This window comes from Cryptomeria japonica, chromosome 3 (genome assembly GCF_030272615.1).
Source record: "Cryptomeria japonica chromosome 3, Sugi_1.0, whole genome shotgun sequence".
Lineage (NCBI taxonomy): Eukaryota > Viridiplantae > Streptophyta > Pinopsida > Cupressales > Cupressaceae > Cryptomeria > Cryptomeria japonica.
In genome coordinates, this window is record NC_081407.1 from 180,575,895 (window position 1) to 180,600,612 (window position 24,718).

At 40.9% G+C, this 24,718-nt stretch overlaps 1 protein-coding gene across 1 annotated transcript in view; it reads right to left on the minus strand.

Annotated features, from left to right (window-relative positions):
• LOC131037321 (cleavage and polyadenylation specificity factor subunit 2) overlaps positions 1-24,195 on the minus strand; it is a 152,529-nt gene extending 128,334 nt beyond the window's left edge. Inside the window, exons 1-2 of the mRNA XM_057969426.2 lie at positions 23,661-24,195; positions 6,967-7,135 (exon numbers count right to left, since the gene is read on the minus strand). Coding sequence (XP_057825409.2) covers positions 6,967-7,135; positions 23,661-23,809 — 318 coding nt within the window. The 5' untranslated portion in view covers positions 23,810-24,195. The remainder of the gene's footprint in view (positions 1-6,966; positions 7,136-23,660) is intronic.
• Between the last annotated feature and the right edge of the window lie 523 nt (positions 24,196-24,718).

Genomic DNA, 24,718 nt, shown 5'->3' on the forward strand with positions numbered 1-24,718 from the left:
AAACTTGACATTAGTAAAGCCTACAATCAAGTTCGATGGTATTTTCTGATGCAAGTCATGAAGAAACTAGGTTTTTGTAAGGAATGGCTTGAATGGGTTTTTGCTTGCATATCAACAGTAAGATACTCAATTTTAGTAAATGGTCAATCGTGTGGTTTCATTGAAGGGAGCGTTGGCCTTCGCCAAGGCGACCCATTATCACCATTCTTATTTGTAATAATGGCAAATGCCCTTAGCCACATGATAAAGAACGCTGTTACAAATGGGCGATGATCTGGAATTAAAATCACCAACAATCTTCCTCCACTCTCCCACCAATTGTTTGTTGATGATACGTTGCTAGAGCCGAGGTGGAGGAAGCCTTGGCAATCCAAAGTGTCTTGACAGAATTTTTAGAAGCTTTGGGACAGAATATTAATGAGGAAAAGTCTAGAATATATTTCTTTAACACTAGCAGCGCCATTCAGAGAAGGATTTCGGGTATTCTCAAATTTCAAATTGAGAAATTACCAACCACTTATCTAGGTATCCCTCTGTTTTGCAGTTCCACAAGAGATGAATTATGGAAGGAAATCTTAGAGAAATGTGATAAGAAAACCACAAGCTAGAAGGGGCGGTGGCTAACAATGGCCGGAAGAATAACAATGTTGAAATCTGTCATCTCGGCAATTCCAATATATATGCTCTCCTGCATTGAAATTACGATTAGTATGGCAAAAAAACTAACGGCGCAACAGTGACGATTCTTATGGGAAGGAGCCAATGAAACCAAAAGGATCCCACTAGTAGAATGGAGCGATGTAACAAAAGTTTACTCCTCTGGAGGCCTATCCATTAGAGATACCATGCTCCAAAACAAAGCGTTGGGTGCTAAACTGATATGGCGCATGAATAGACAACCAGAGACCCTTTGGTGCAGACTTTTACAGAGTAAATATCCAGACTCCAATGTGCAGTGACGTATTCTAACTATCGACAATCCCCTGAAGGGATCGGCAATTCGGAATTTCATGTGTAAGTGTAGGCCAATTATTACAAATCATCTATCTTGGAAAGTGGGGAATGGGCAATTGGCCAGCTTCTGGAAGAATCCCTCGACTACATTGAAGAACTTCAGGATATAAAACAAAGGAACAAGTAAAAAATGGCCATTAGTTGTGTGATTAAATAGAGCAAATTGAGGACAGCTCAGGTACAAAATGGAATTGGAAGAAGTTTGAATTCCTTGAGGAAAATATGCAGAGGAGGATTAGAGATTGCTTGGAGAAGAGAGAAATCCTGATCAATAGCGAAACGGACAAAATAGTATGGTGCGCTGCAAAATCCGGTGAATACACTACACGACTTGGCTATATGATTTCAAAAATCAACAGACAAGACTGTAAATGGCCTCTAAAACTAGTATGGAATAAGAATATCCTCCCCAAAGTTGGGGCATTTGCTTGGCTAGTAATGAAAAAAAGGTACTAACAGGAGAAAGATTGGAAAATTTGGGCTTCAATGGCCCATACCGGTGCCCGTTCTACAAAAATTATGAGGATTCATTAGATCACATCTTTATTTAGTGCGAATATGTGAATGAAGTATGGAAACACATGCAGGAGAAGCTTGTGTGGTATGGTCCACTCCCAAACTCGATGGAAGAATTCATACAAAACTGCCCCGTGCCTGGTAATGGGTCACTCTGGAATGGCCTCTGGTATGCTATGCCAGCTATGACTCTCTGGCATCTCTGGAGGGAGCAGAATGCAAGGATTTTCAACAACACTAAATCTCCTATAGACGTAGTAACAATGAAGTTGGAAATTGGAATAAGAGAACATCAAAATGTGATGGTCACAAACAAGAAATGCAATTTTTTCTCTGCCTGGGATGAATGGATTACCAAGACATGGCCGCACTTGATACAACCCAAAGGCGATGTGATCAAGACTTAAAAAAATCGTTCCATGATGAAGTGGATGATGCCCCCCGCTAGACGCCTCAAGATAAATTTTGACAGGGCATCTCTCAATAACCCTATCGGTCGGGCTGTGGCTTTATTATAAGAAACAACAATGGAGAGGTATTGTGGCTAGGGACTTTCTATATTCCACACGCGACTAACAATGATGTTGAATTCCGTGCCCTATACGAAGACTCAGGTGGTGCCAAAAATGTGGCTTGAATTCATTGGACATTGAGGGGGACTCAAAGTTCGTGATTGACTCCATCATTTCAAATCTAAGAGAGAATTGGAAATTTGATCCATGGATCTAAGGCATTAAAGCCAACCTTGCTGGCATGAACCATTTGTTGGCTCACACATATCGGGAACGCAACCAAGCCGTCGATTTCTTATCTAAGGCAGCGTTAAGCAATAATGTTAAACAGATTTCGAACAGTCCGAGTGTGTGGCCCGGAATCGAGGCCGTCATTCAAACATGCCTATTAATGTGTCTAGTTTCTTCCTCTACACACTTCCACGAAGTGTGTTCCATGTCTCGCTATCATTCTCATGGCGAGCTCTTCTGATTCCTCACTAGGGTGTCATGAGGAATATTGTGGGCGAGAAGGTGTTGTCTCAAGCCCACATCCACAACTCAAAGATATTAGAGCAACTCGTCTACAATGTTTTGCATACCACAGACGACAAGGAAGCCATTGTGAGAGCCATTCGGCACATCGTCCACCCTCAGCTGAGAGTGAAAGTTGAGGCCGCTTTGAAGTTGGTCTCCATGAAACCAAGCCAGTCTCATTGGAGACACAATGTGCATGGAAGAGATGACTGGCTTAATGGTAGAAACCATAGGCGCTATGCAAGTAGGCCTATTACAAAACAGAATGGATACTTTTGCATATCTGGTGAGAGTTAATAAGGATGTATTGTCTCCTGCACAAATCGAGTGGCTCCAAGAGGTTGTGGAGGCCATCCGTACTCTACTGCATACACTATGTAACTAAGTTTTTTGATATTAATATAAAGGGCGCTACGCCCATGGTAGCAGTTTGTAAAAATATATACGTAAACCCTAAACCCTAAACCCTAAATATATATATATATATATATATATATATATATATATATATATACGGTTGTACCCATGCCTATACCCAAGGAAAAAAAAATTTCTCGTACCCGTACCCATACCCAAGGAAAAAGAAATTGTCGTACTGTATCCGTATCCATATCCATACCCGAATTGGTAAAGTAGAAGTTGACATATAAAAATAAGAAGAGAAGCCCTCTGAGTGATCTAGATACTCAGGTTGTGGATGTTACTAAGGATAAGAGTCATATGTGACCATTTCAATTGGGTACAAAATCATCATACCAATTTAGCTAGGACCAAACTACTTGCCATGCAATTAGGGCTCTCAAAACAGGTTCATCTATAACCAAAATTGTCCCATATCCAACAAAACTGTGAAGTCCACATGATAAAGAGAAGATGAAGTGCTTGGGATCCAAGTGTTGTGAGGTCTAAAAATTGTTGAGCTTCTATTTGAATTTTTCTTACACTCTTGTTGTAAAAATAGACCACCATAGAGCTTCTAAGATTTCCTTGTTTGATTAATAGTTAGGAAATTGGCTGCACATACAAGTGTGTAATTGAATAATTTGCAAACTGATTTGCAGGTTAGCATACAGTTCTTGTTGCAAAGTATACCTAGAACCCTTGGACAAGTCACTCGTTAACAATTAGGGAAGATAGTGGCTTGAGGAGACTTATACCTCACTCTTCCTAGAGTTTTATATGCACCTGCAGTTTTCTGTAGACCAAATTCTCTATTATGTTCTGTTTCTTTCATGCATTTGCAGGCTTATTTATGTTCATTGAATTGCTTTTATAGTTCAACACTTAATTAATATTAAAACTGCAAACAGCTTATGGTGGCAAGTTCTAAGATTCTTTGGTGAATTAAATAATCAGATATCCATACAAAGTATTGAACACAATTTGATGGTACCCATCAAATAAAATATAACTCTTCCACTATCCAAACAATGCTTACAATGGATGCATTACTGAAAGATCCCCAACCAATCTGAGCTAACTTTTCTGATTCTAACATTTGCTGATTGGAAGCTTTTAGGATAGTTTCAAGTTTTTGTTTGAGTTTTTATGCAAATGTTTGAACAAAGTTTTAACATTAAGTATATGCCAATGAAACAACACTTTTGAACCCAATTGGTGAAAATATAAATGACTGATGTAAATTTCTGAATTCTGATTTTTAAGAACAGCAAATACAATTTTTCAAAATTATAGGAATTGAATCACCAAGAACAAGATTTGCATACCCGGAGTCCAACGCTCAACCAGGGAAGGATTGTTATTGATGAATTCAATGTGGTTCACAATATAACAGCATCCAACTAGCAAAAGTGGCTCCAACTGACTTTATTTGCATCAACTATAATTATCAAAAACAAATATTGAATGAAACAATAGCAATGCTAAGTCCCACGCCTGGCCTCCAGGCAAGATTATTGAATTTAACTGAATTTCCTCAAAAAACAAACAATCTGAATCACAATTGATCCCTAATGCCTGGTGGAATCACGAAGTCGCTGCTGATGAATGCTGGTCAAGAGATCCGCACAATTTCCCAAATCCTTCCTTAGTGGTACGGCCTGATAGAGCACTGAATTGGCTGCAAAATGGTACAGCCAACTTGTATAAGGGTACGGCTGAGATAATATGCCTCCAAACCCTCTAAACCTGCGTCTAGGACTCTTGGTAGCTGCTGAAATCAATTTCCCTTGAAGCACTTGCAGAAAATTCAACCAAACAGTGACCAATCGAACTCCTGGAGGCTTAATTTATTGAAAAATTTCCCTGATCTAATGCACCAAATCCTTGATGCTTATTGCTGAAAGGAAAACTTGTAAAACCTGCTAGAAATTCGTCCAATTGAAACACAAATGGAAACCTTGTGTAGATTCCCCTCAATGGTGAATTGGGTTTTCGTCCAATTCACGATTCTCCATGGGTTTTCATCCTCTGGCAAAGCTGCTTTGAGAAAGAATTCTAAAAATTCACGTACATAATGAGCAGATAGAGAAATGAATTCCCTTTTATAGAACCCTTCTCACTTTTGGACTCCAACACCTCCCTTTGCACTTTTTAATTTTTCTTTCAAATCCATGAGTGGCGCCAAGACCAAGCGTTGGCATCCAAGTTGGGTGAAAATTTATAATTTCACTTTATAATTTAACTTTATAAAGTTACTTTATGATTTTAACTTTATAAAGTTACTTTATAATTTGACTTTATAAAGTTACTTTAATGAAATATTCTATTTTTAGAAAAAGTAACTTTATAATAAAATAACATTATTTGCTCATTAAATAAGCCATCTAAAAGCCAATCTCTATTGTGTAAAGTCATCCCATGCCAGAGACAACATCTCCTAACCACTAGATTTGCCTACGGAGATGGATAATAGGCAAATCTCATCATCTGAGTGATCGTCTAGGAAAGAGGGAACATTACAATTACATTTTGGACAAAGTAATGATTATCCTCACCAACATAATACAAACTTCAGAATGAACACCACTGCAAGTGGTCTAATTATTTTCAGCAGTTCCACAACCGCAAGAAAGGTGATGCTAACCCAGAATTTTTAATGTTTGAACTACCTTCTGATCACAGTGCTTCCAACCATACTTGATTCTTGTGGAAAATGAGACTTCAGCTTGGCCCAAATTATATTTTCAAATTGCAGTCCTCTGTTACCTGCAGTTCCAAAAGTAAACTTGGGAGCCACATTTTAGATATATGGCAGGCCAATTTAGGGAGAACAAGACCTTATGCATTTTTACAACATGTTAAATTGCCAAGCACATCACACCAAACACTCTTTCAAGTTATCATAAAGCCTGCAAGTGCAAATAGAAAATAGAGGAATAGAATCCATTGGAAACACTAGCCAAACCTTGGAAGTCAGTATAGATGGACTTCAAATCTGTTTGCCCACATTACCAAACTGTATTCTTGTGGAGGTATATGGAATCTCAATATTTTTGTGGAGGTATATAGCTTCTCAAAGATGGAAACATTGATGCCATGCAAAAATACCAACTTAGAAGCTGAAGTGGCCAATTCCTGGCTTGCTAAAGGTGATCTTTTCGCACAGAGATACAAGTTTTCTGATTACTTTTCAGTGTAGCCTTTGGGCCATGATAGATATAAACTTGAACTTTTACCCTGTTGATTTCCTTCCTTGTACAGAAAGACAGATAGACTGTTTCCAAGTTTTCCTTCTTCAGCAAGATTGTTGTTTAAGAATAAAGGCATGATGTCACTTCCCATTACAACATATTGGACTTTGCATAAAACTACATCAAATTCAATTCCAGAATTTGGACAACACATACATTCAAAATTCACAGCTTTAATGACAAGATTGAGAAATGAAAAGATTAGCATTCAAAGATACATCCACACAATGTGCTTGTCCATTTCAGGGCAATATTCTGAATAACATAAACAGCATAGGAAATGATTTCCAGTAATTCACTTTAATCCTGCAATGCTAATGGTCTCAACTTCCAAATCAATATCCAATAATTACTTTTATATCCATTTCTGGGCTATTTTATTGATAGCTCAAATAATAAATTTTCATTTTCAAGCAGGAATTTGTTATGAAATTTAGACAGGTAAATAATAAATTTGACTTAGACCTATTCTATTTTACTTGTGGTTGAAGTACCCCACAATATTTAAGATAGCTCAACTCATATTAAATTTAGATCTTACATCAAGCATTTATTATCTCCAATACTTTATTAACGAGTGGAGATTTTCTTCTCTCATGCAAATATTACACAGACTACCTATAAGGAACATGAAAGAAAAGCTAAATAAATTACAGCATACCTCACCCAATACCATACCATATAAAAGAACCTACCGTGCTTACTCCATTCCAAGCTGTACCCTAATTTAAGAAATTCTTGAAGGGGTTACCTACCTTTCGAGATTGATAATGATCATACATAGTCAACAGACCCAATCTAAAAACAGGTTCTGTGGAATACACGGGAGCAGAGAGCCCAAGCCTTTTCACAGCATATGGCAAAGCACCAAGATGATTTGTATCCGGATGTGAAAGCAAAACAGCCTCCACAGTTGAAGCCACTCTGCATGAAAATAGTAGCAAAACAAATATTGATACCAGGTTAGAAATAAAATTAACAAGATTGAAGCTACATAATTTATAAACACACGTCATGGAACTAACCTGAATTTCCTGTAATTGCCCATACTGTGCCAAAGTACTAGCTTAAACACTAAAATAAAGTGATTGACAAGCTTGAAGTACACAATCATGGCATTTCCAGAAAATAGATTGTATAAATCTTTGTTACCAAAATGAACTCAAGATGAAATCAAAGGAATAAAATGATAATTACCTACTAAAATCAAATGCGATAATGAAAGCAAACATCTAATGAACATTTATTAGTGTGTGTGTATTATAAAAGATACAGGTTCTTCCTTCTTTATCAAAGAATCAAAAAAACCATACACTGTTCTTCTTATCTGATGGCAAACTGCCACATTATCTGCAATGGCACTGCACCACATGTAACCATTTCATGTGTTTGATTCCACTCTCAAACATGCATTGATGCCTGACTTGAATGTCTTCAACCTATTGCGACCAAATCAGATATTATGGCTAAGGATGTGCTTCAGTTCTGTAATGTCCCCATTTTCGAGCTCTCTTGCTTTGCTGTTGGAACTGACCTTCTGGGTGTGTGTCAACTTGATTAGGAAGCTAATTTGATGCTACCAATGAGCTCAGATGGTTTATTGGACTCATTTGTTGCTTTCAGATGATATTTCCAGCTTCCAGTGTGTTCTCCAAGATTCTTGGAGGGAGGATCTATTTTTAGTAAGTCACCCCAATTGGATCGGATTATCATCTTTCATCATTGGTATCACTTTTGTGCAGTCAATTTTTTATCCCAATGCATTTCAACCATTGTCACTACTTGGGTGTAATTTGAAGCTATATTTAATTAATTTTACTAAGGTAGCCATTATAATTAAAATAATTTAACAATTGTAATTTGAAGCTATATTTAATTAATTTTACTAAGGTAGCCATTTTAATTAAAATAATTTAACAATCACCTCAGTATAATAGCTCGTTGGAAAGAGAATAGAAAGTTTTAAATGATGGGACACTAAAATGTGACTTTAAGTGCTGCAAATGTTTTTAAAATGAATTAAATCACTTTTCAAAGTTATAAGGCTATTGAATTAATAAAGTGATTTTATAAACGAGTTTTATGGAAAAAACTGGAAAAAGCTTATCAAAAGGGAGTTGAAAATCATTTGGTATTATGCAAATTATTCTATTTCTCTAATTGAGACCTTTGTGGTTATGGAGTTTGAACATGATTCATCTCAACCTCTAGAGGATGAAAACCCTCTTGGGAAGATCAATTTCAAGGGTGAAAGATTCCTCCCTAGCTGATGACTTGGCAGAGTAACTCAAATTTCGCAGTTATATTCAACAATTGAGGTATTCAAAAATTCATGAAGCCTTCTTTGAAGACAAATTTCTATGGTTTTGAGGTTGGCAGTTTACAGCTTGTATTTGGACGCCTGCAACTTCATTTTATGAGTAGCTATCGTCGTGTTTCATTGGTGATTCTTTTTATTAGTAATTTGGCCATAGGCAAGAGGATTTGAAACCTAGGCGTGGAGTTCTTTAATATATTGCTTGCAGATTTATGTATTCTCCTTACCATAGCATGAGGGATTCTTTATTTTGGCATTGGCCGCCTTGGGATGAGTTGATGAGAGATTTCAAGTGAGTGATTTAATATTATTGAAGACGGTTGAGATATTGACCACAGGTTTGATTTCCAGCTTAGCCATGGCATCTTTTACTTATGCATGAAGCTTCCTAGAGTTGTCGCGGCCCTTATTTATGCATCATATTAGCTGCCTGTTTTGAATGCGCCAGCATTCATTGGTATATTATTGCTGGATGTGGAGGATATCTTTCTTTCTGCAGTGCATGGGGTATTCTTGATGGTTACCATGGTGTCTCTGACCTGAAGCAACAGTTTGGTGATTGAGAAAGGGTTTAAGGAGGAAACATGGTACTGTTGCAAGGTGTGCGCCCTTGGTCTCATTGTGTTGTGCAGTGCAATTAACCACCTCCTGTGGATTCTTTAAGTCTAGCGGTTGTATTAGGCATTAACAAGTCAATATTTTTGGTGCAACAGCAACCATACTTCTAACAAGTGGTATCAAAGCCTGGGTCACAAGTTCAAACCCCCTCACTTGCGTTGGGTTGGGGGATTGTTGCAAGGTGTGTGCCCTTGGTCTCCTTGTGCTGTGCAGCGCAACGCTTGGGTTTGTAACATGGCTTAACCACATCTTGTGGATTCTATAAGTCTAGTGGTTGTATCAGGCATTAACAGGCCGATCTTTTGGTGCAACGGTAATCGTACTTCTAACAGGTACTTCTGAGCATTCTGGACAGAGATTTGAAAGCACTAAAATCTAGATTAGATTCAACGATGATAATACTCCCATATATTGTCTTCAACATGAGTGGTTGTGAAGTGGACATAGTTGAGGGTAGCTATCAGCAATAAACTTATTCATTCCTGGACGTGGCAGTAAAACAGAGCCATATTAATGATTCAATGCACATATAGAGAGTGCTGCGTATTCTTGGAATGCTGCAGCTCCATTTTCAGACCATTATAAGTATTTCTGAGCACTAAATAAATTATTGGTACTTGCAGTGGAAGGTCAGCATTTGTAGTTCTGCTCTTGCAAATCTTTATCAGTTAGTATTAAAGAAAATTGTCCTTTATGGTGTTTGCAAATATAAATCTCTATTGTTCAATCATTATATGTTGTGTCTTCATTTCTAAAATTAAAAAAAAGAAAACTGCTTCAACACATTTACTCATGCAAACTGCAAACAGATAAACCTGCAAATAAATATCAGATGCATGCAAACTGTTTGACAAACTTACTCAGAGAAAAGAAAAGGAAATTTTGGAGAAAGACTAGTAGGGGATCTTACAAGTTGCAAATCCTAGGCAGTTAATTGCATCTTACACAATGATGTTTTTTCTGGCTTCTGATGACATTTGTATCCAAATCAATATTGATGTGGCGATAAGAAATTGACTTATGATAGTAAGACTTCACAATTTCTTATTCCTTAGGTTGACCAGAATGATAGCAGCAGATTGTGAATATTACTGTGCGCATATCAGATATTATTAACTTATGGATCATCTTCCTTCTACTCCCCTAGCAGCAATCTTCCCTAAAACGATGAAGGATTAATTAGACTTAAACAATCATGGATTGAGAAAGACGATTGGTTTCACAAGATTTGTGATTGATAGAAAATAGACACACTCCACTTCAAACGGTCCCCACCATACCAACCCGATGGAGAGGTATAAAAGAAATACACTAGCTTTCAAGGAGGGTCACTGAATGAATATGATCGGGCATTTCTGACGCAGGACCATCTCCATCACAACAATGAGAGAGGGGCGTCGATGGTAGAGGAGTCAACTAACCACTTCATGAAACATTTGACAAGTCAATTAACTGGTGTAAAGCCAGTTCCCATAACCATGCCAGCATCCAGCCTGCCTATGCCAAACGGCATAAAAGCTTATTTAGTTACTATTTCATACGAAGTGGTGAAGAGGAAATGTATTGTGGAGGTGAAACAAAAAGTTACAAGAGGGAACCAATTACACAGCCAATTAAATGATTGCAATACGTGTGTAAAGAGAGAGAGGATGGCTAAGAAAAGAAAAGCCAATGTAACACATAGTTTGAATGGAAGAACAAGACAAAGGTTTTGGCCTAAAATAGGTGTGAGGCTGCACACTAGATGATTAAAAAGATTGGTAAAGGCTGTGTAGTGGGAGTAGTGATTAGAAATAAAAGAGGAGTGTGGGCTGTGAGCGTGGAGATAGGAGAGGGAGCCAGTACATAAATTGTGGTGAAGCCACATAAGGAGAATTTGGGGGTTGCAGAAAGAAGAACAAATGCAGAATATAAAAGACATACAGTGGATAAGAAAAGAGAGGGGAGCGGCATGAACGAAGAAAGGGACCTGCGCATGGAAGGTCCTTGGATTGGTGACCGCGAGTGAGAATCGAAATGGAGAGAGATGTGAGGTCTTATGATAGAGGGACTGCGTAAGTATTAGGGAGGCAATCCAAAAGGGGTGTGAAGGCGCAGGAAGTGAAAAGGTTTGAAATCCCAAATAGGGAGAAGTGGGCAGCATTGACAGCTGTGGTAAAAGTAAAGAGGAATGAAATCCCAAAGAGGTAGTGTGTGCTGAAGAGGTGTGCATAGAAGCATCGAATAGAAGGTGCAGATTGGTGAGTGCATCAAGTATGGTAACGAGTGCAGATAGAAATCAGAAGAGGATAAAGAACATTGCAGATTGCAATCAGGGTTTATGTGGAATGTGTGCAGATGGCAGTTCACATAGTTTGTTTGCCATAGAAGGCAGATTAGAGGGAGGCCAGTAGAAGGCCCAAATTATAATAGTGTGTTTTCAAGTTATTGGAAACAAAACTTTATTAGTTGTTGCAATCTAGTCTCTGTTTTATGTTGTGTGTTCTTGAGTCTCTGAGTTGCAGAGTTAGAGAGAGTTTTTCGTACTACATCAGTGGTATTAAAGCAGGAGGTCCTAAGTGTGCAGCCAAAAGCGCCGATTGGAGGCAGTTTGCACCAGGACCTGAGGGTGGAGAGTGTGCAGAATTTGCTTGTGAATGAGTGTGCAAGTTGTAAGCAGAAATCAGAGGTTTTGAGGAGCTGAAGTTCCCACGATTGTAAATAGATCGCCAAAGGAGGCAGTTTACAATAATGCTTCTGACCATTGAAAGAGGGATGAGAGTTTGAGGGTTTGTGTTAAGATTTTCTGATTCTTTGAGTATGGAAAAGAGAAAGAGAAAGAGGACTTTTGTCATAAAACGGATTTTGACAATTTTTGGACCCAAGAAAATGAGAGAGAGAATAAGAGATCGAATGAGAGAAGAATTTATAAAGTTGAAGCAGCAAGTGAAAGAAATAGAAGAAGAGTTGAAAGGAGTTCATCATAAAAGAGGTGATGCTGATCTTTATTATTCTAATGATGTTTAAAATGCAGGAAGAAAGAAAACGTAGTAGAGTGTCATGCATGTGACACCGAGGAAGAAGAAGAGGATGAATATGAAGAGATTGACGAACCTAAAGCTGAGGAATGTCTATTAAAAGACATGGAGGATAAAAATATAGAGGTTGCAGCTGTTAAATTTGTGCCCTAGATCAGTAATCAGATTTGTAACATTTCATCATGCCCTAGTTTATTAATCAGATTTGTAACATTTGATTATGCCCTAGTTTATTAATCAGATTTGTAATTTAGTAAACTATAATCAAGTAAATTCAAGAATGAAACAAGGAACCAAGAGACAAACCCAAATACACTGGGAAAACCTCCAAGGAGGAAAAACCCAGCATTAAAGACCCACAGGTCAGATTATGTATTCACTCTTATTGCACAAATACAATACTTAGCTTGCTTTTCTGAATCTGATCTTTATATATCAGATCTGCCCCTTTTGCATGCTTCAAGACTGCACCAAAATGCCCTATATCCTCTTGAAAAAGTTCGCCCAATCCTTGGACAAGTTCGCACAACCTTCTTTAGTGATTTCGCACCTCTTGTTTGCTGAGCTACTTCACTGATTTCATGGATGATTAAATTATATTTGCAAGATGACTTTATTTATATGAGTCCTTAGCCTTTATTAAATCCAAGTTGGCCTCCCTCTTTTGGCGCCAATTTATTTATTGTGGCATGGAGTATTTAGGGTGGCGTGGAGGTATCGGGCTGGGCTCAACTTGGGGTAACGTTACCCCTTTAGGATAGGACCCAGTCCTATATGGGTTCGGATGTTGCCTTAAGGCAATCCGAACCCATCTTTACCTAGTTACAAACAACAGCAGCAGCAACAAAAAAGTTAAGTGAAAAGGAGGACATTGAAAGACAGAACAACCAAGTTGCAGCCGTAAAAAAAAAGGTAAAACTTACATTTTGTGAGTTTACTGACGATTTTGATTTGCTTGTGAATGATGTGAATGAAATGGATGGATATGGGGAGGTTGAAAATTATTTTGCAGCAGTAAGGAAAGGAGATATATCAGATTTTGATGAGGTTGGAACCAAATTTGATTCATGTTTCAATGGTATAATGAATGACAGTGAAGAAAGAATTGCAATGGCGAAGGTAAATGATGTACAGTTTAATTTTTCTAAATATTATTATGGAAATGGATGAGGATAATGCAGCAAGAGAGAATCCTTTAGAGAATACATGTGAAAATGAAAAAGATAATATACTAATCCAAATTGAAGAAAGATGGAATTAATTGATTGTAGCTGGAGTGAAAGTTGCAATAGAAGGTAATAAGGTAAACTCGGATTTTAATGTATGTTTTGATAAAAAATGAGAATGTGGAAATGGAAATAGAAAGATATGATTTGTTCATGAAGATTGCAACAGTGGAGGTAGAGTGGAATGCATTGGTTGCAGGTCAAAAGGATGATGGAGTTACATGTCTTGTTGAAGGCATGAAAGAAGAGAACGAAATTGAAATTGTTGTAGAGGTTGATCAAGGACCTGATGAAGAGGATCCGTTGCTTGGAGAAGAGATCGCTTCGAGTGAAGAGAATGAGAAAGAAGATGACTTACCAAAGGAAGTTGCAGTTGCAATGAGAGGTGATGAAGAAGATGTTGCAATAGAAGAGGTAAATTTTTATGAATTTTGTAATAAAGAATTTGAGACAGATTTATGTGCTGAAGTGAGTGAGAAAGAGGATGGTATAGCGACAAGGTGGAATACAAATGTTGCATATTTGTATGTGGAAGTTGTGAAAGGTTGTGCAGGTGAAACTTGGTGGAGGTGGTCGATTTGTGGTGGATTGAAATCCACGAAATAAGGGAAGAGTGGAGAGAGCCATTGGCAAAGGATGGCAGTACATGATGGATGCCAATCCAGGAGAGGATCGAAAAATGGTAAGCAGAATTGCGGGAGGAGTGTAATAGTTGTTCCGGCGAAATGCTGGACAAAGTAAAAAAAATAGTTTATGTGCAATTGTCACAGCGATGGAGTTCATTGCCGATTGTTAGCAATCTCAAAGTGTGATCGTATCACTCAACTCCACTTTTGTAAGCCTATGCTCACAAACTTTCTACCAGATTCGTCTGATGCAGGAGCATCTCCATCACAACGATGAGAGGGGTGTGTCGATGGTAGAGGAGTCAACTGAGCACTTCATGAAACATTTGACAAGACAATTGACTGGTGTAAAGCCAATCCCCACAACTGTGCCAACTCCAGCCTGCCTGTGCCAAGTGGCATAAAAGCTTATTTAGTTACTATTTCATACAAAGTGGTGAAGAGGAAACATATTATGGAGGTGAAACTAAAAATTACAAGAGGGAACCAATTACACAGCCAATTAAATAATTGCAATACGTGTGAAAAGATAGAGAGGATGGCTAAGAAAAGAAAAGCCAAAGTAACGCATAGTTTAAATGGAAGAACAAGACAAAGGTTTTGGCCCAAAATAGATGTGTGAGGTTGCACACTAGATGATTAAAAAGAGTAGTAAAGGCTGCGTAGTGGGAATAGTGATTAGAAATAAAAGAGGAGTATGGGCTAGGAGCGTGTGTTGACGGGAATAATCATTATGTTATGTTGTTATATTATGTTTATGTTGTCGTCGATAATAATGAGTTACGGCGGTCAGTTAGTTAGCCGACGGGTGGGTAGTTGGAGTCGCGACGGTTGTGTCGCACCCCTTCGGGTATTATATATTGTGTACCTTTTCTTCGAAGTATCATCATGTGGGTCGTGTCAGATGTAATGTTATAAGCACTTATTGTACATGGACTGTGGAATTAATATAGAGGCTAGTTATTTAATATATTTCCATTATGTTCTGTGCATTTACGTTCTGCATTTAACCGTTTACCCGAGAGGGCAAACATTTGGCGTCGCTGCCTAGACGAACTCGGGAACGGAAGACACAGATGGCGCACAGACACAATGGGCCTACCCGTTGGTGAAGTAAACCCGGAGGCCGACGACGCGCGGACAAAACTTTATATAGGAGAAGACACGGCAACACGAGAATTTTCAATTTTGCTCCAGGTAGCCATTCAGACATACGTTCGACGAGAAGCGGCGGAGGTAGAAATCCCACCAAGTGTCGTGTGGACAGCGCTGGAGGTTAGCCCGGCAGTAAACCGGTTAATGAACCACCTCCCTCGGCTGCTTGCACAGGCATCGCTGGCACAGCAGGCCCGCCTGGAGGAGATTGCCCAGGAAGAGCGATGACAACAAATCCTGCAACGCTACGAAGAGAACAGCCGACGGGAAACAGAACAAGATGGCGCCAGGCCAGGAGGAAATTGAACCTTATTAAATAAGGACAAAAATAAAAAGATACAGAGTGACGAATGGGAAGTGGCACAAACGGCGTTGAATCTCAGACAGCAAATAGAACGAAGGCGTAGGCTAAGGCAGCTTGCCGAGGGACGACCGGCCGAGGGGTTGCCCGAAGGGAACCCAAGAGGTGTCACGGAGGTTGCGGAGGCAGAGATAGACGGAGAGAACTACACTGTCTACACTGTTGTAGGGCTGCCAGAAGGAGTCACGGAGGGTGCCGAAGGAGAACTCTACAGTTCGCCAGAATACCACCGTAGGGTAAGAAGCCGCGAAGAGTTAATGGAACAAACAAGGCGAAGTCTAAACCTGATCGACGCTACCAGAGACTTGCTAAAGAATTTGTCCATTTCAGAGGACAACCGAAGGGAGACACCGGAAGGTGACGGTACGACCGAAGGTGCTGAGGGAGCACAAGGGTACCGTACGGGAGGCAATTTGGTTGGTTCGGTGTCAGCAACTTTTTCCGGAGGACCCACGAGTGGAGGTTCAGTTGCAGGAGGCGGAGGATCACCAGGTACAAGCACACAAGGAATTAGAGGAGCGAGACCCAACGGTGGGATGGCGAGTAAACAAAAATTGCCAAAGTTCACAGGGGAGGGCAAGGAAGACCCCTTACGGCACTGTCGTACATGTGAAACCATTTGGTCCGCCAACGGAGTAACAGACCAGGATGACTGGGTACAGCAGTTCCCAGCCACGTTACGAGGAGTTGCCATAGATTGGTACTCCGATGTGGACAAGCAAAAAGTGGCCACGTGGGCCAATCTACAGAAGGAATTCACGGGGGAGTTTCGGTTGCTCCGTGATGACAATGAAATTGTAACGGAGATATACAGTACCAAACAAGGTACCAGGGAGACAGTACGGGCATACAGTCGGAGGCTGAAAGAACTCTTGGGTAAAATGGAAAGCCAACCCGCAGATGGATTGAAGAAACGATGGTTCGTTGCAGGGTTGAAATCCTCCCTACGGAGGAAGATGAAAATTGTACCCCCGACATCATATGACGATGCTTATAATAGGGCGATGGACCTGGAGAGTGAACACAAAACATCAAAGAAGAAGAAAAGTAATAAATCCTCATCTGAGGACGATGACTCTTCACAGGAAAACAGCAGCGACGACGAGGCTGGCAAACGGGTGCAAGCGCTCCAGAAAGACATGGAGCGAATGAGAAAGGAATTCAAAATAATGAGAAGCACTAGTCGGAACGAAGGGGACATATGGTGCACTGAGTGCAAAGAGGAAGGGCACACAAAGGGTACTTGCCAAAAGAAGACATTCTGCGAGATTTGCCAAGTGATGGGACACTCCACCAAGGAGTGCCCATACAACATGAAAACCCGAAGTATGCAAATGAACCAGGTGTTGTTCACGAAGCAGGCCACAACATCCGCACCAGCGGGTACCGACCAACATACTAACACAACAGCATCATCTGGAGGATACCGGGACAACAGACGCGGCAGCGGAAGGAATAGCAACAATAACAATAATGGAAGCCGTATCCAGTATGACGCCAAGGGCCAGCCAATTATCCAATGTAGGGCCTGTAATCAGTGGGGGCACTTCGCCCGTGATTGCACGAAGGAAGCCACCCCTCAGCACCTCTGCCGTTGGTGTGGGCCAGGCGACCATGAGGACGCAAATTGCCCGCAGGCAGGGGTTAATCTCCTCAACATTGAGAAGGCTGAGAAGACTCATGAGAAAGAAGTACTAGCGATCACCCACGCCCAGACAAAAAAAACCACTTATCCCGACCCCCGTACGGAGAAGGAGAGATTACGAGAGGCAAAGGCCAATATTGAACGTGAGATGACGACCGAACGACGGGACAACGAGGTGGCGAGTACATCATTTCGTATGGAAGCGGAAAATAACATCATTGGGCAAATCTTGCAGATGGAGGTGCCGATAAAGGTAAAAGACCTTCTAGACTCTATGCCACAATTGAGGACTGCCATCCTCACCAATGTGCAAAGCACCGCAGCGTCGAGTGCACCACAGGTACGGGTTCCCGCCACCGCATCGTCGAGTGCACCACAGGTACGGGTTCCCGCCACCGCATCGTCGAGTACACCACAGGTGGAGGTTTCTGTCAGCCCTTCGACTGACCCGATGTTACTAGCAGTGAGCAGTGGTAGACACCTAGCTGTGGTAGAAATGGGTATCCGTGGGACCATTCTGAAGGACACCATTGTGGACGGAGGATCTGGGGTGAATGTACTACCAGAAGAAACATGGAAGCGGCTGGGGAAGCCCACCCTGTGGCCACCCACATTCAACCTGGTGGGAGCGGACCAACACGGCATTAAGCCACTCGGCCTGTTGATGGCCTAGCAAGTGACGATTGGTACGCAACCATTCTTGTTAGATTTCGTGGTTATTCCCTCGAAGAAGAAAGGCTATGACGCCATCCTAGGGAGAGCGTGGTTGATCAACGCGAGGGTAAACCACAACTGGAAGAAAAATACACTTTCCATGGAGAAGGGAGGGCGGAAATATACCATTGACCTACACACCCAAGATGTTGGCGAAGAGCTCGCCTCTTCCGACTCAGACTCAGAGGACTTTAATAAAGGGGAAGGGGGTCCCGATGAAAGCAAGGGCAAGAACGCGATGGAGCCGAACAATGAAGGGGTGCTCGAATTGGAGGGATGTTCTGAAGATGAGGTATGCTCATTTAATGGGCTCTTCCACTGGCAAATGGAGGATTATGAAATGTTCCAAAGCTACAGGCTCGAAGTAGAGGAACCAGAGCAACCAACAAAGGTGTACCTGCCGGAATACAAAGAATATTGGAAGGGAGACGCCCCAAACCCTGGCGACGTAGATAATCCGAAGAGTGTTGGCAACAATTGGAACCTTGTATGGAAGACCGCAGTCTTCAAACTCTTTATTATTCTTCTTCTTCTTATGTACGGGAAGGAGGTCGTGGTCCCTATAGAATTTGTGGTTCTAGGTCTTCCGATGGCCATTGAAAATAGATTGGCCACCAACGGGTACAAATTGAAACCCTACCACGCGAAGCGCGCAGGGGACCCGAGAGGCCGGACAGACACCCGAGAGCCTGGAGGGGGACCCGAGAGGATGGAGGGGGACTCGAGAGGCCAGGCAAGCGACTTGAGAGGCACGGGACAAAAGGAGACTTTTGGGCGAGGAAAACCAAGAAGGATGAAGGGCGATCCCAGAGAAAGGGGACCCGAGCCGAAGACTCTCTAGGCAATTTCAAAAAAAAAAAAAAATCGCACGGTCGTACGACAGCGACCGTACGGTCAAAAAAAAAGAAAAAAGAAAAAGGGAAAATGGCCACCGTACAGTGGGACCAAGGTGACACCACCATGCGGTGGACGGGGACACCACCGTGCGGTGGAACCACCGACGATGACACCACCGTGCAGTGGACGGGGACACCACCGTGCGATGGTTGCCGAGACATGAACCCACCACCGCACACCGCACAACACCGAACACCGCCGCACAGCAAGAGATAGAGGAGGAGGAAGACGCACCGCACGGCCCGACCACGCACCGCACGACCCGATCAACACGCACAGCAAGGGTTATGCACACCAACGCGCAGCAGCCGCAAAAGGAAAAAGAAAAAAAAAGAGACCAAGTCCGCACAATCCACACAGCCACATAAGGGCAAAACGACCGCCACATGTAGACCAAGCAGCCGCACAATTGGAGGTGCCAGTGCTGTTGTTGACCAAAGGTGTGTTCGTACGATAAGAAGGGTGTCGACCGCACGGGAAGGTGGCCGCACGATTGGAGGTGCCAGTGCTGTTGTTGACCGTACAGGGAGGTTGTATGGCCGGGGTGCCGTCGGGGACATTATAGTGCCTAAAAAAAAAAAGAAAAAACGATGACGACGGATTGAAAAATGATTCGATGACATTTGGAGCCTAGACACTGAAAATATTGGAGTGTAGAAGAAGGGTTTTGACATCATAAAATATCACAGAAATGATGTGCGCCATGGACTTTCGTGGGGTTCTGAAGGTTGTAAATTGGTGTTGGCGGCAGGGGCGCTGCCCCTCGACCCCGCCCTGTACTGTGACAGGGAGCGCACCTGGGGCGCTGCCCCAGGACCCCGCGAGGGGCGCTGCCCCTCGACCCCGCTGGGGCGTTGCCCCAAACCCCGCGAGGGGCGCTGCCCCTCAACCCCGCTGGGGGCGTTGCCCCCAGACCCCCAGTTTATTTTGAGCTACAGAAGACCACGAGAAGTGTTGTGGTTGTCCGTATTGTGAGAAAAAAGCCCGTAGCTAAGCATTGGCGGGGAAGCCATAAGCCGTAGAGGGAGATGGATTTGGAGGTTGGGAACAAACAGAGTTTGAGGGAAGGCATTGCAGGTCCGTGCAGTTGTATGACACCAAGGAGTTATTCAGTTCAGTTTTTAGCCTTTGGGGAGTGTGATGGAGGATTTGAGGTGTCTCCTAGCATTTGTCCAGCGGATTGTGGCCACCTCCAAGCATGACTGGTACGCTTTGAGGAACTCGGAGTATGTCTCGGTTGGACGTGAGGTTGCCTTGGTGGATGCACAGAGGGCTCGGGAGGAGCTGACCACCAGGTTGGAGGCAATAGTCGCATGAGACTTAGTTCAGCATACCCAGGAGTTGGATGCCGAGAGAGCAGCACGGGTGGCTATCGAGGACAAATTGACTAGGGAGACAGTATCATTTGAGTAGCAGTTGGTGGAAGCTGAGACTGAAAAACGTGTTTTGCAGACAAGTTTGGGTTAGGCACAGGAGGACTGTGATGGCAAAGGAAGCAATATTGGTGAAATCCGCACTTGAGCATCGGATGGTAGCAGAAAACGGTTTTCAAGCGAGGATGCAAGAAGTGTATAAGATCTGGGCCCGACTGGCGCCAGTAGTTTCTGTCGTTCATCTCTATTTTGTATTAAGTCGTCGGAGTCGACTTCTTTTCTTGGGGGGGATGATGTTGACGAGAATAATCATTATGTTATGTTGTTATATTATGTTATGTTGTTATATTATGTTTATGTTGTCGTCGATAATAATGAGTTACGGCGATCAGTTAGTTAGCCGACGGGTGGGTAGTTGGAGTCGCGACGGTTGTGTCGCACCCCTTCGGGTATTATATATTGTGTACCTTTTCTTCGAAGTATCATCATGTGGGTCGTGTCAGATGTAATGTTATAAGCACTTATTGTACATGGACTATGGAATTAATATAGAGGCTGGTTATTTAATATATTTCCATTATGTTCTGTGCATTTACGTTCTGCATTTAACCGTTTACCCGAGAGGGCAAACAGCGTGGAGATAGGAGAGGGAACCAGTACATGGAAGTGTGATGAGGCCGCATAAGGAGAATTGGGGGTTGCAGAAAGAAGAACAAATGCAAAACATAAAAGACATACAGTGGGTAAGAAAAGAAAGGAGAGCAGCATGAATGAAGAAAGGGACCTGCACATGGAAGAAGGTCCTCGGACTGGTGACCATGGGTGAGAATCAACTAAGAAATGGAGAGAGATGGGAGGTCTTATGATAGGGGGACTGCATAGGTATGAGGGAGGCAATCCAAAAGAGGTGTGAAGGCGCAGGAAGTGAAAAGGTCTGAAATCCCAAATGGGAAGAAGCGGGCAGCATTGATGGCTGTGGTAAAACTGAAGAGGGTTGAAATCCCAAAGAGGTAGTGTGTGCTGGTAAGAGGTAAAGTAGTGTGCATAGAAGTATTGAATAGAAGGTGCAGATTGGTGAGTGCATCAAGGATGGTAAAGAGTGCAGATAGAAATCAGAACAGAGGATACAGAACATTGCAGATTGCAATCAAGGATTATGTGAAATGTGTGCAGATTACAGTTCACATAGTTTGTTTGCCATAGAAGGCAGATTAGAGGGAGGTCAGTAGAAGGCCCAAACCGTAATAGTGTGTTTTCAAGTTATTGGAAATAAAACTTTATTAGTTGTTGCAATCTAGTCTCTGTTTTATGTTGTGTGTTCTTGAATCTCTGAGTTGCAGAGTTAGAGGGAGATTTTTGCACTACATCAATTTCATAAGATATTGAAATATACTGTAGTGCAATTCAATACTGGGGTTTGGTATGAGTTCTCTATACGTAGTAAATACTGTATATAATCTGCACATTGTTTATTGATAATGCCTTGCTGTTTATGACTGCTTACATAGCATAGTAATATTATTAGTACCTGCTCATTACTAATTAATTACTTGCTGTTGATTATGTCTGATTATTATATGTAGAACACATGTATAATTCTGGATTCTTAATGTATAATGATTGATTATTAAAGTCAGCCATGGTAGTGGAAATGAGGGGTCACGAGAGGGGTACGGTGATGGGGTACTCTTCTAGGTACGCCACCTCATGGTCCCATGAGACCAAGGGGGTACAAAGGGTACTGCCTTTAGGCTTAGAAGAGATGGGCTTCCAAGGCACCCTGTTGTGAATACACCTCATCCCTCTATTATGGTGAATCAACACACCAAGAAGTCCAATCATAGGAAGTGGGGAATGGATGGCAAGATGAGGGGTAACGGTTGTGGGAAACCTCACTGGGTACACCACCTCATATGGATGGCACGGGCCACATGAGGCCAAGAGGGATGGTATATCCACTCTTGGGCTTAGGGTAGAGAATCCAAGACACCCTATCAAGGTCACGTTATCCTAGCTCTCCTATGGTTGAGATTCCCCAAATATGTTTAAGATTCATAAGTTAATATTTCTGCTATAAGCTTAATGATTCCTAATTATGATGGCCTGCTTAATGTTTCTTACCTGTTTTGCAGGGCTTCAATCAGGTGAAAGATATTTCTAACCCAGCTCTTGTTTATTTGACAATTGAGATTTACGGTAAATTAGGGCATTCCCAAATAGGGGACATTACACAACCCCTCATCTTTGATCGCTGCCATGATAAACTTTAATTTAGTTTTAAATGAATTCTTTCATTTTATGAATCGCTAGCATTCCAATTTTTTATGCCACCTTTATCAAATCTTATCGCCTGCATTATAATTTATATGGCTGCAATCTGCTATCTTTGGCGGGGGCATGACATCCACTGCATCACAGGCAGCCCATAGCCTCACCCAATATTTACTGAGGAAAAATGAAATGATCAATAAAGACACATCCCCATAGGTTTGGGTTACCATCCAGGATGTCTCGGGAACTTGCAAGTGGCATTGCCTCCCCATCACCCTTTTTATCAAGTTTTGGGGACATCCCCTAGATGTCTGCCTTCTTTTTGGTCTTTCCAGGGATTACCTGATATCTCTGGACTTTGAGGCATCCCCCACACAAAACATATGAAAAAACAGCAAACAAATATTAGAAAAACATTCTAAACGAAATAAGACCCTAGAAAGGTGCACAACAATCCCCAACCCCAAAAAACCCTTAAAAACCCGTCGCCATTGTTCTTTCGCAATCATCAAATGAGAAGAGGAAATTTGAAAAGAGAAGAGAAAGGAAAAGAGAGGAAGAGCAGTCAGATGATTACTCTGATTTCTAAGCTCGCTGCTCAATGTACCTATGTAGAGTGCACGATGCAACATTTATTTTCTGGAATCTCTCAATACAAATTATAAATCACGTGTCATATTGATATTATGTCTATGATAATAGCATGAATTGATCTTCATTGTATTTGCTCTTTAGAGCTTCAACTTCTTTTGGACTGTTTAGCATGTTTTTAGATATTTTACTTAATCTGTTTTCTAAAAAAATTAAATATGAAATACATTATTTTAATAGCGATACCCAACCATCTAAAATTGGATAGAAAGTGGAAAAAAAAGTTTCACAAACTAGTTTTCCCGCATTGTAATAAAAATTCATTCTGGAATTCCTCTCATATTTCCATAACAGAGTTGAAAACATTTCAATAAATGTTCAGAAAAATTTGTCTGAATTGGGCAGCCAAAAATTAAAAAGAGCCTCACATTCTAAATTTCCATTGTTGTAAGGAAAAAAATCTTTCAAGTACTTCCGCTCATATTTACATCCAACTTCCAGTGTATTTCAAAAAATGTCTAGGGTTTGCCAAAAATGGGCAATCTTCTACATATTTTGGGCCCCGTTATTTAGAAAAGCAATAAAGGAACTTAAGCGGAAAATATAGCACTCAGACAGGATAAAACTCAAATCGTTACCTGGCTAGAGGCTGCAGCTGTTCAGTGTCAAAGAAGTCATTCCAACCACAGTCCAACAGAATATTGAAACCGTCGATTGAGAGGAGATAAGAAAGCGGGGATTCGGAATGAACGCCGCTCAAAGGAGTGACCTGCACGCTCGTTCCCATGTCGACCACTGCAAACACTTCTCAATGGTGTTGCTTGCCCAACGGATTCTCCTTCAAATTACACCATTTTCCCTCCGAAAACGAGCATCGAAATGATCTTCATTTCTCTGCTTTAGTATTCTCCATTTAGTTCAACCTGAGTATTCTCACGTATTGAGTGGGTACGTGCTATTTTTGGGTCTTTCATCTATGAAATTGCTTTCATAGGAGGTCAATATTGCCAAAGTATATGAATTATTTTTTTTTTAATATTGCTTATAAGGAATGAACTGATCTTTACCAGTACCTTACTGATTACAGGTGTGTGTATATATGGATCGCTGATCCAAAAAAGATTCACTAGTCTGTAGTATGAAGTAACCAGATCACATGGGTGTGCTAATGAAGTATATGAAAATTGTCAAATCAAATGTCAAAATATTTGAAAAAATAATTAGCCCGTAGACTATTTAATGTAAGCATTGTTTACAGGAATTTAACTATGTACTTCTTATTTGAAAAAATCCAATCAGTTGAAAAATACATTTGTATTTCTTATTTGGAAAAGAATCCAATCAATTGAAAAATTCGTTTATATGTATCAAATGCATACATTTATTTATTTATATAGTACATGTTTATTTTTAAACTAGCTTATATATATAATACGTCGAGATAGGCGCCTCGAGAAGGATATCTCCACGTATTATATATATATATATATATATATATATATATATATATATGATAAAAATCAAATATATGTAAGCTAGTAGCAGTCACTGCGCAAGATGGGAAACAATAAAATAGAACTATATAATATTATATTATTAATGTTTGTTGCAATAATATGTAATATTATTATTATTATTATTCTCTATTCGTTTGTGTAATAATATTATAATATACTATTATTATTAATTTATATTG